Raw genomic sequence first — 11,921 nt, 5'->3', positions numbered from 1 at the left:
AAAAGATAAATTGGTAGTTGTTACTTATAACTTTTCATGATGCCCAATCTTTTTTTAAAATTGTTTTTATTTCAGTACAGTTGACACACAAGGCTACATTAGTTTTGGGTGTACAACATAGTGATTCAACTTCTCTGTATGTTATGCTGTGCTCACCACACGTGTAGCTACCATCTGTTACCGTACAGTGCTATTACAATATCATTGACTTATTTCCGATGCTGTGCATTTTATTCCTGTGACTTATTCCATAACTGGAAGCTTGTGTCTACCACTCCCCTTCCTGTGTTACCCATGCTCCCACCCCATTCCCTCTGGCAACCATCAGTTTGTTCTCTATTTATAGGTCTGATTCTGCTTTTTGTTTCTTCATTTGTTTTGCTTTAAATAGTATTAACTTGAAATAGTTTTAAATTATTGAGACATTTATTTAATAATTAAAAACAAATACTTGGTACAGATAAAATGACAATTAAAAACTGTACAATAATTGCTGAGTTAGGACAAATGTATACAAATGGGGCCTTTTCAAAAATAATGAATGTGTAAGATAAATACTGGGTTTTCAGTTAGTTTCATCATTAGCTGGAAGATAGCATACATGTCTGCCTAATAAAAAGACTACATTTATTGTTCCATATGCTGAGTTAATCGGTAGAGGGGATAAGCATTATAAAGTCACAGGACAATACCATCTAAAGTCAAATAAGCATCTTCACAGGCAAAAATAGAGTTCTTCTAAGTCTATAATAATTTAGAAAGGCTTGTAGTAATCTGCATTTGCCCACAGAAATAGAAAGGTCCTTGAGCAGCTTGTTGCATACTTGGAGCACATATCCTTAAAAAATTGCCAAAAGAGAAATTCATTCAGTTATTCAATGTACATTTATTGAGCACCTACTATGTACCAGGCACTAGTAACACAGATGAAGAGTACATTGGTAAAGCTTAAATTCAGTTTGGTCTTAAAAATAATTTCTACCTGGCCCCTGGGACCACTTATATCTTCTAAAGAAGTCTGCATGTTAGGTAAGGGAGAAATTTCACCTTAAAAAAATGCACAGGTTACACTGGTAAAATTTAACATCTGTGAGGCCTAATGGAACAGTGGGGAAAAGGACTGGATTAGGAGGAGTAGGGAAAGTAGTTCTGGTCCTATTACTTATTAGCTGTGTGACCTTAAGCAAATTTCACCTCTCTGGCCCTAACTTTTCATAAGTAAAATGGTAATTGGGCTATAGTCAAAATATTAGAACCAAAAGGAACAGGGATCATCTAATCCTATGTTTTCCAAAGTCCGTAGTTCAAATGAAAATATGTAGAAGCCCCAGTGTAAAAGTGATGAAAGAATTGCTTTGAAGAAAGCGGCATCCAGAAGCTCACTCCCCCTGCCCTCCCCCTCCTCCTGAAGTGGTCCAGGAGGGGGGCATTCACAGAACATTTGAGAACTACTCATCTAGTCCAAAACCATACTTTTCAGATGAGAAAACCAAGACACAAGAACAGAAGCGATTGGTTCAATGTGCATATGTGGCTTCCTAAATAGGAGGGCTAAGTAACACATTTTAAGAAATTCATAAAAAATGCAAATTGTCAAGAAGGAAATTTTCTATTTTAATTCTCTCAAAGTAGTTCCTTTATGAAAGGGAGCTTTGAAATTGATTTTGTTTAAGGCAGCCAGCCAGAGGCTGAAATGAACAACTACCAACTAGCCTGCAGGGTCTATAGAGGATTTTGGCAGAAAACCACACAGACCTCATGTCAGTAGGCACTGGACCTTGCAAGATCCTGGCCCCAACAATGCAAGCACTAGCTGTTTCAAGAGACATATTTGGAAAATTAGGAATGAGTACAGACAAGTGTCCAGCTCCCAGATCCCCAAGGAGGAGTCACCATCTACTACTCAGAAATACTAACAGAAGTGGGCATGTTAGATCTTAAAGTGAACAGTACAACCGAAATCACTAGTCAGAGGCATCCTCTACATGGAGGACGGTCCTAGTTTGGTATCTTGACCACTGTTAATCGCAGCAAACTTGAAATTAAACCAGAAAGTTAAAATGCATTGTCCACTGCTGGACCTATTTGGTCAGAGCTGTGATCTCTTCTGATTTCATGGCATCAGACAGGAAGCTGAGCTCATTGCATAAGGTCTCGTATCGGAACGCCATCCGGATCTGAGCAACATTTGTCTTTCGGATATCATTTCCTTCAGGTCCTTCTTTATAATAATTTTGTCCCAGAAACTTTTGCTTCTCCTGTGGAACCAGAGAAGTACAAATGAAACCATATACCTTAGGTTTATTTTCTGTATCCCCATGGCAGCTTTGACATTAGCCACACCAAATCAAACCAGTCCCTGAAGCTGGTCCTTCACCAGGACATCGTTCCCCACAGGGTTCTTAAAAATTCCTGCTGGCCCATGTGCTCGAGCATGTCACCCTGATGCCCACATTCATTCCCTTCATTTCTGACTATGCTTTCCTTGACCACAAGAAAAAGATAAGACCTCCAGGAGCTGCTGGCAATGAAGAAGGCAAGATGAAGGCACGAAGACTCTCAGTCCCTCCTGAGAGCTGACAGGGACAAACAGTCTTAGGAAGCGGGTCTGCACAATTGAATCGTGAACGTTTAGCTCTTCTCTGCATCAGCATCCAATAAGAGCAGCACCGATGCGGCTTCTTCCTGTACCAGTGACACCACCCCAGGGAGGTACCCAGGAACCTAAGACACCGTGTAGAGAAATGGTTCTCAACCCTGGCTCCACATCAGAATCACCTAGGGAACTATAAAAAAAATTACCGATGTCCAGGTCCCATCCCTACAATGTTTTATTCAGTGTAGGTACTATTCACTATCCAAAAAATACCGAGTGCCTACTATGTGCCAGGGACTATTCTACGCCCTAGGGATATAATGCTGAACAAAACCATCTAATGGAACTTACATTCTGGAAGGAAAGACGGAAAAACACCTAACTACATATTACAATGTCAGTAGTAATAAATGTTATGAAGAAAAACAGATTAAAGGGCTGGAGAATGATGGCAAGTGTGTGGCTGTGGTAGAATGGTGATCAGGGAGGGCCTCTCGGAGGAGGTCATGTTTGAGGTGTGAAAGGGTGAAAGAGCAGCCTTGAAAATTCAGGGGTCTCCCCTAGAGAGTTTCAGCGTTCACCCTGCTTGTCATCCTCACGGATCTCAGAGCCTAGAAAGTGCCTAACATGCAGCAGGCACCCATTGTATGTGTGTTGAAGGGACAAGAGGGACAGAAGGCAGTGCCATCACACACCATACCTGATGGGAGAGGCCACTCTGCAGCACGCTGTTCCTGGCGATTTCACACAGGTCACACGTGCTCAGCTTCCACACTTGAGCGGCAATTGCATATTCTTCCATAAGTGCTTCCTAGATCCGCCCCCCCAAAAAGCAAATATATGAGATGGTAGGATATCCATTTCAATCCTTCACATATTCCCAAAGCTAGAAACATCAGACAGACATTGCAGATCTAATTTTTCTTCAATGTCTGCCACCTGGAAAACCAAACAACATTCCCACCCCCTTAAATTATGAACTCGTAAGATCATCTTTGGTGAATTCTCAGGTTTCCAAAGAGAGATATGTCAAAGAACCCCTACACGTTGATTTGTTGGCCGGCACATGTTTGAAGCCCTGTGTCAAGTCATGCGGATGCCAGCCTCTGTTCCACTGCGACAATCACCCTGGGCGTGTACATGTTTAGTACCTGCTCTGTAGCTTTGTTTTTTATTTAACATCACTTTCTTAAGATTGCCCCAAAATAAAAATGAATCTGAATAAAGTATTAAGAGCAAAGCTGGAACGTTAAATAAGAATGAGAAATGACCAAGTAGTGAGACAGTAATCCCAAAGGGATTTGGGTTTGAGCTGTGCTTTCTGCCTTATCTCCTAGGATGTGAAATGTCTACCATTGATCTACCAATGCTCTCCCATTACTGCTCGGACACCCCCACTGCCTCTGTAACCTAGAGCAGCAGTTCTCAAAATGTGATCCAAGGTCCTGAAGGCCTTTTGAAAGGTCATCCCTCTTCCAACTATGTACCTTTGTGAGGCAAGATTTTCTTCATATACTTTGATAAAAAAACAAAGCATCACAACCGATTGAATGCAGATGCAGATGTAAGAATCCTGCTGTCTTCTATTAAACCAGACATTAAGGGGATTTGAAAAAAGGTAAAATAATGCCATTCTTGATGCCATTTTTTTTTTTTTTTTTTGCTTTTGGACAATATGACTAGTTTCCATAAAAATGGCTATTTATGTTAACATTTGGTAGGTTTGTTAATGTTACTTTTTAAGTATGTATTTATTTTGGGAGATGGAGAATGAGCAGGGGAGGGGCAGAGAGAGAGAGAGAGAGAGAGAAAGAGAGAGAGAGAGAGAATCCCAAGCAGGCTCCACACTGTCTGTGCAGAGCCCAACGCAGGGCTCAATCCCACGAATGGTGAGACCATGGTCTGAGCTGAAATCAAGAGTTAGATGCTTAACCAACTGAGCTACCCCCAGACACACACAACCTTGTTAATGTTAGTTTTAAATGAGTTAATATTTTTCAATTTCAAATTAGTTTCTAACACACTTAAATATCACTAGATATAGCTTATGTAATCAACAGCTTTCTGAGGACCTTTAATTCTTAAAGCTTATAAAGGGGTCCTGAGACCAAAAACTTGGAGAGCCTGTCCTAGACAACTCAGGCACTTATGTTTTTACTAATCAATGGCTGGTCCCCATGCATGATATTGCCTTTCCCTCCCTCTCTCCTGGCCCTACAGATCCAGAGTAGAATAATAATAATTAATAATAATAATAATAGTATTAAAATGTTAACTAACATTTTGAATACATGCTATATTCAGACACTCTGTTAGACTCTGGTTCATTATCTTAATGGATCCTCACAATAAAGCAGAGGTAGACATAGAGACAATTTCATCCCTATTTTACAGATGAAGAGGAATAAGATAGAGATCAAGTAATTTTACCAACATCATGGAGATAGTAAATGCCAAAGAAAGGGAAAATGGAGAAGGCAAAAAAATAAAATTGTGCCTTCATGGGTTCAAGGACTCCAAAGACAGGGCTCCTGGAAGAAACACTTTTTGCTCCCCAGGAGCTTATCTCTTGCCTTCACTGGGCACCAACCCCACCCCAAAAGCAGAACTGAGTGTGTTCTCCGGTGTGTGCAGTTGGGAGGGCAGACCAGGGCTGGCTGGGGCACCTAACATCCTCACCTTTGTATAGTGGAACTGCATGGGGTCATCAGTGGAGAGAGAAACATGGAGTCCCTTGTGCAGGAATTCCCTCAGAGGGTTTTTGGAATATTCAAGGAACAGACTGTTGTTGCTAAGAGGAGACATGGCAATGGGGATCTGAGCAAGGTAGTAGAGATACTGCAACACCGGACTCTGCAAAAGAACCACCAAACTCAGGTGACAAGCGCCAGAGAAGGGAGGGAAGGAGCATTCATCAGTGGAAACCAGGTCCGGCTAGTGTCTGTGTAACAGAGCTCCATGAAGCCAACAGACCCAGATCCCCACCTCCCCTTCCCCACCTCTATGTTCATCTGATACATCACATGCCCCTCTCCTCCTGGGCTGCCCTCCACCTACTGTTGGGAGCTCGCCTTCTTGGCTCCAGACAAGGCACAGCTCAGGGCAAGAAGGCAGCTGCAATGCTCCAAACTGACCCCAGGCTACATATTCTGCTCCCCTCCCCCAGGTACTGCCCCCAGTGGGTCAGCCCAGGAGATGCTGGGCTTTTGGTATGTTGCTTTGACCACAAACACCCAGGATGAGTCTGTAAACGCTCTGGCTCCTCGGAGATGGGAAGGGGCAGACCTGACTGGGCTAGAGTGGTTTTCTGATGTAACACCCTCCGCCCACGGAATTGTGACACACAATTAGACCTCCCCAGGACACAAGAGGCACCAGAGGAGCTTGAGCAAACATCTTTCTTATGGAAGTGATCCAAAATATGGAGAAGACCAAATGGGCAGAGTTCGTGGTTGTTATTATTTACACAAGCAAAAATTTGATAGACTCTGTCGAATAATCAGAGACTAGCTGAATCAATTATAGACCATCCAAGTGGTGGGCCATCCTTCCAACAGCCTTTAGGATGAGGAGCATAAATGTTGCAGCACAGAAAAATGCTTGTTATATAAAGTTAAAGGACAAAGTAGAACCAAAACAAAACAAAAAAAAAAAATCTGTGCTCATAATAAGCACATTAGAAATCTACTCTGGTAAAAAAAAAAAAAAAAAAAAAAAAGAATTAGAAATCCGAAAAAGCTAATAATGGCTATTTCTTTTAAAGTAATAGCAATAATGTTTGTTTTTTCCATTTCTCCATCTTTTGGAAGATCCAAATTGCAATATGTTTGATTATATTCTTTTCATAATTAAATATGATAAATATGAAACCAAGATGACTACAGACAGCCCAACCCAGAAAAAGGCGCCAGCCTTTTAACGTCACTGGCCAGAGCCTCCCAGAGGGCAGACAGGAGCCCAAGCGATCCCACTCCTCCCCAGGGGAGCCCATGGCAGGACCATCATTGCAGGGCAGGTTTCCGTGAGTGGTCTGGTTACCTTCTTGAGGAGTAGCCCATGGGAAATGTTGTCAGCAGTCAGGAACGCAGACACTAGGTGGGTGATGGAGCCAGACTCTCCACAGTGAGGCCGGAACAAGAAAGTGCTCAGGCCTCGTTCCCTGCAGAAGTGAGGCTCTTAGTCAGTAAGGACCCCTAGTCCACTGTATGTAGGGCCGCACAGGCCTGGGGTGTGTACTCCTAGCTCAGGACCTACTCCAGGGAAGACAGTCACCCGTGGGAGAGTCAACACAGCTGACACAGGGCACTCTGGAAACTACCACCCCACCCTCCAAAATACAGAGAGGCAGGTCCAGTGATCTTCAGAACCAAAAGATGCCATCTCTGGGGAATAGAAAGGGGACCTAGTGGTACAAAGAGAACTTGCTGTGTCCCCGTCCACTACTGACCTTCCCCTCTTTACCACGTCTTGTAGCCTAGATTCACAGACCTTCAGAGCAAAGGCCATGTGAAACCATGGAGTCCAACCACTTTGTCATAAAAATGGGCAAACCCAGAGGGTGGAGTCAGGCATTCAAAACCCCTGGGCAGGTCAGCTAGAGCTAGAACTTAAGCTCCTCCCTCCAGCAGCTCAGCCTGGACTGCCCCACCCCAACACCAGGCCATCTCCTCTCAATCATGGTCCATCCGAAACCTCCACAGGCTGCACTGGCTTAGCTGAGCTAGAGAGGCCCCTGGCCCAGCAGGGGCAGGAGGGAGGCTAGACCTGCAAGGGGGTGGGGATGAACAGCTCAGTGTCTGCTGCTCTGGGCACCCAACTCCCGCCTTACATGCCCTGTGTGTGTGAGCACTGGTGGGAGCCTGTGCAAATAAGATAGTGATGTGAGCTCCACGAGGGCGTGGATTTAGTCTACTTTGTTCTCTGTTAGATGTCTAGTGCCTGGGACAGTGCCTGTCACATACAATAATCAGTTGCATGGATAGATGCATGTGTGCACACTGTTGGTGCGGTGGAAAGAACATGCGTGTGTGTTGGCACGTCCCATGTCTGTATCATATCAGGGATGAACAGATACACGCATAGCTCTTGGTGGGTATATGTATGCACACGTGTGTGTACGGGCATAAAGTCTGGCTGTGTTGTACGATCATGTCTGCGGCATAGCAGCATGCCTGCATGTGTGCATGGCTCTGTGAATACTGTGACCTGTGTTGTGTGCTGGGGCATGACCCCGGGTGTGAGGTGTGAGGGCACACAGATGTGTGTGCAGGGGCTGGGCTCACCCACCTGCGGAGGTTGTTGAGCACCATGATGTTGGCATACATGTAGTACAGGTAGTAGCTGTAGGGCGGGTTCTGCTCACTGGTCCAGATGTCTGGGTTGGGGCTCTTGTCTGAGAACATGTGGTCGCTGTGCTTGGATTCATCATCCACGCTGTCAAACCCTGTCACCTGGGCAGGAGGAGGGGTCCTGCATCAAGCTGAGGCAGATGAGCTGCCAAAGGCCTTGGGGGCCAAGCCTCCCAGGTTCATCTGTCAGCTGGGGACCCCATAGCCTAACTGAGGCCACATTCCTCCCAGGGATCGGAAGTGGGGACGATGCCATAACCTGTCCCTCTGTGGCTTCTAAAAGTAGCCAGAAGGCCAGACTGGAGAGTGCAAAGCCCTAGTGTGGTAGTGGTGATGTGTAAGAGGGGAAACTCAGACTGGACCAGCCACACCCACCACCCATCCCTCTGCTGTGCCAAGGAGAAGGCCAACACTGCAGGGTAGCTAGCAGAAATTGCCATCAGCAGCAGTGACAACAGCTGTGAGGGGGAATGGGACAGGCCAACTATACGGCAGGCCCTATGCACTTACCACACATCAGCTAATATAACACTCAGAGCCATCCTGTGAGGGAGGGCTTGACTATGAACAAACCAGACCCAAAACGCTTAGGGAGCTTGCCCACGCAAGACAACCAGTCTCTGAACCTAAATGGACTCTGGGTCTGGTCTCTGGGGCTGTGAGTGGAGGATGCCCCTGGGATGTACCAGGTGAGGCCACAGAAAACCAGTCTCAGTGCCTCACAAACAGGTCAAGGTGGGCCCCATCCAGGAGGGCCCCTTGGAGGGTGAGCTGTGGTTCCCAGGAGGGAGGTGCTCTGCCCCCTAACTCCTCCCTGGGAACTTCCCTCTGAGCTTCCTGTCTTTCCACAGTAGCTGCACCTCAGCTGAGACCCAAATTTTGCCTCTGGGGGCACCACCCTGGTCACTGGCTGCCTGGTTACCTGCTCCCAGCCCCTGACCAAACATGTATCTACAGAAGATACAGCCTCTCGGCCAGCACAAAGGAGCAGTTCTGCTAACGCATCTCCCCCACTTTTACTCAGCCGCAACAGCACTTTGGAAGGAGCCTCTGAATGACTCCACCTTGCTCCACAACTGGCCCAAACTGGGGAGTCCTGGCCAGGTCTGCCAGCCTCTGCCATTCCTATATGGGCAGTAGGTGCCCAGAGGAGCAAGGGACCATGAGGGTCCTTGCGGAATCTTCCCTGTCATAGAAACACGTGTCAAAAGCAATGACATGGCTGCCACCACAGCTCCCAGCATAGCCTGGATGGGTCTGGGGGCCAGGGAGGGCCTTGACCCCTGCTCTGTACTCACTAGCCCTGCGCCTTACCTGAACTCTCCAGGGCCTGACATGGAGGTAACAGCAGTCCCTCTTCTCAGCTTTGTATTCAACAGATGGAGGCCCTCAAGCACAAAATATGTCCAATCCCCAACTCCTCCTCCTCCCCAAGCGTACTTTTCCCCCACTTCTAGTGACCTCTGAAGGCACAGGGTCCACTCTCCCACAAAGCCGGGCACTGGGGAGTCACCCTAGATTCTTCCCCCGGGCTCACCTCCAGGCTTTGCCCAGGTCCTGTCGATGCTGCAACCATGCCCACCGCATGCCCAGAAGCCCTGGCCTGCCATCTGCATATGCCTCACTTTTCCTACTTGGGAGGCACTACAGCATGAGGGTAATAACACCTGCTGGGGAATCAGACACCTGGATATGAATTCCAGTTCTACCACTTTTGAGCCTCATGTGATTTCCTCATATATAGATTGGAGCAAGTAGCTTCACTGGGCTGAATTAAATGAGACAATCTGTGGAAGCATTAACAGTGCTTCATACAGCAAGCATGTAATAATTCTGCCCAGCATGAACACCAACAAAATGACATGGAGTCAGGTAATCATGAAGCTGAAGCAAAACCATGTCATGGTGTGGATCACTGGGCAGGCAGCAAACACTCAATAACTGTGAGCTGTTCTGCTGGTGCAAGTCCCCGGCATCTGTCTCTACTGCTGGAGCAGCCCCCCTGGCTCTCATCTTGCCCCTTTCCCCCCACCTTTAGCTACCGTCTGTTCCCGGCCTTTCTCCATACAACAGCCAGCATGGTGTTTGTCTAAAACATAATTCAATGACGTCCTTCAGCCTGCCCAAACATTTCCTAGCAGCCCCCTACACACACACACACAGAGACCCCATCACCCCTTCCCACACCCCCAGCTCTCCCGAACCTTCTCTGCCTCCCTCCCTGTCAGACCCCCAGAACCTCCATGGGGTACTGAACTTGCTTCTCACTGTCTACAGCAATCTCCATTCTGGGAACCCAGAGGGAGGGATCAGGGCCTGCCCCACTTATACCCTTTCTGGTTAACTTCTCCTCTATCCCTTCTTCCCCTCTCCCATAACTAGCCAGATAAATGCATGTTGTCGGGCTTGTGTACTCAACCAGACAAGACGTGAGGACCATTGTTATGAGGTAAAAGCAAGAGCACTGATTGTCTGCATTTCTAAAGACCTGGGGGTGCTGCTGGGCGCTTCTGGGGACAGAATCCAGTCTTTCCAGCACCACCCAGCCAGGAACTGACTCTTCAGTCTTTCCCCACTGCTGTCTTCCTGGCACCCCATCCACATCCCAGGGCTGCCCCTGAGGAGAAGGGGACTTCCCCTACCCGGAGCAAACTCATTATTTTAGAAATTCAGTTTCTTGGGATCGGCCACCCTGCCTGGGGCACAGAGTGACAGGATCTGAGAAGGGAAGCCTGACCCAACCCACTGGAATTTTCTCATTCCCCTTCACCACTGGGCACATCACCTGAAGCACCACCCACACTTACATATTTGAGGAAAAGATGAAGCTCTCGGTGATCCTGGGGGTTGATTGTGGCCTCAAAAAGGGGCAGGAAGATATTCTCCAGCATCTTCCCAAAGCTTGGCAGCAGCTTCTTTGACCTAAATATGTCACTGGGGGGAAGCAGAGACTTGCTGATTAAAGTGAACCTACCAGCCCTGTTGGTCTGTGGGAGAGCAACCCCATCGCTTCCTCAGGCCACTTGTGTTTCCATCTAAACACCCGGAGTAGAGTCAGAGATGTGGCTTGAACACAGGTCCTTCCCCTCCTCTCCAACTCCCAGCAAGTTCTGCAATGCTAGGCATTGGTCAACGCCCACCCATGCCCATCAGAGAGCTTTTCCAAGCTAGAGGCCATGCTGGAGTAGGGTGCTGGGACTCAGGCTGACCAAAGGTCTGAGAGATGAGTTCTCAAATTTCTTGGTTCTCAAATTTCTCCTCCACCGAGTTGAGTTCCCTTAAACCACATATCCCGGCCCACGCAGGGACCATGAGCCCCACATTGACCAGATGGCAGAGGACAGTGGTCATCTGAGTCCTAGCCATGGAAATCCAGTGCCAGCAACACCACCATCAAGTTACTCATACCCAGGGGCTCACGCAAAAGGATAATCCACCCTCAAACCCCATTGAGAAGATGGGTAGTAGTTCCTTCTAGGTTTTGCACGGGATTGTTCTTCAAAGAATGAGTTTAAGTGTCACAAGGACAACTTTGCCAACCACCCCCGCACTATGGGAAAATCCCTAGGGAGGAGAGGCCCAAGCTGGCACCAGAACCAGCCCCACCAGCAATAGTACAGACTCAGCAGCCCATGAGGGACAGGCTGTGTCCCCAGAGGGCATGGGCAGACAGTGGGCCACCTCACTTACTAGATCCGGGGCACCTGGATGATCCAGCGCATGTTGGGCGAGTAGACCTTGTGCTGGATGAACCAGCGGGCCAGTTTGGGCCACTCCTTGGGATTGCGGCCATAGATGGACAGCCGTGGCTCTGAGTACTGGTACTTGCTCTCCTCCAGCTCCCTGGCCACCTCCTAGCACCAAGAAGAGCTCAGGTCAGCCCAAGAGCACCCCAGCTGCTGGATCCTGCAGCTCCCTCACCACCTGCTCCCAGGCTGGGAAGGCCTAATCTACAACCTCTCGCTGCCATGTAACTA

General features: G+C 47.5%; 1 protein-coding gene across 1 annotated transcript in view; it reads right to left on the bottom strand.

The window, feature by feature from the left end:
• Positions 1–866: 866 nt before the first annotated feature.
• Positions 867–11,921, bottom strand: part of AMPD3 (adenosine monophosphate deaminase 3) — a 42,299-nt gene continuing 31,244 nt past the window's right edge. The window contains 7 exon segments of the mRNA XM_030332279.2: positions 867–2,258; positions 3,297–3,407; positions 5,276–5,449; positions 6,635–6,755; positions 7,883–8,046; positions 10,752–10,878; positions 11,635–11,798. Coding sequence (XP_030188139.1) covers positions 2,082–2,258; positions 3,297–3,407; positions 5,276–5,449; positions 6,635–6,755; positions 7,883–8,046; positions 10,752–10,878; positions 11,635–11,798 — 1,038 coding nt within the window. The 3' untranslated portion in view covers positions 867–2,081.

This window comes from Lynx canadensis, chromosome D1 (assembly GCF_007474595.2).
Source record: "Lynx canadensis isolate LIC74 chromosome D1, mLynCan4.pri.v2, whole genome shotgun sequence".
NCBI lineage: Eukaryota > Metazoa > Chordata > Mammalia > Carnivora > Felidae > Lynx > Lynx canadensis.
The sequence above is the reverse complement of the archived record's forward strand: the minus strand, read 5'-3'. Positions and strand labels throughout refer to the sequence as shown.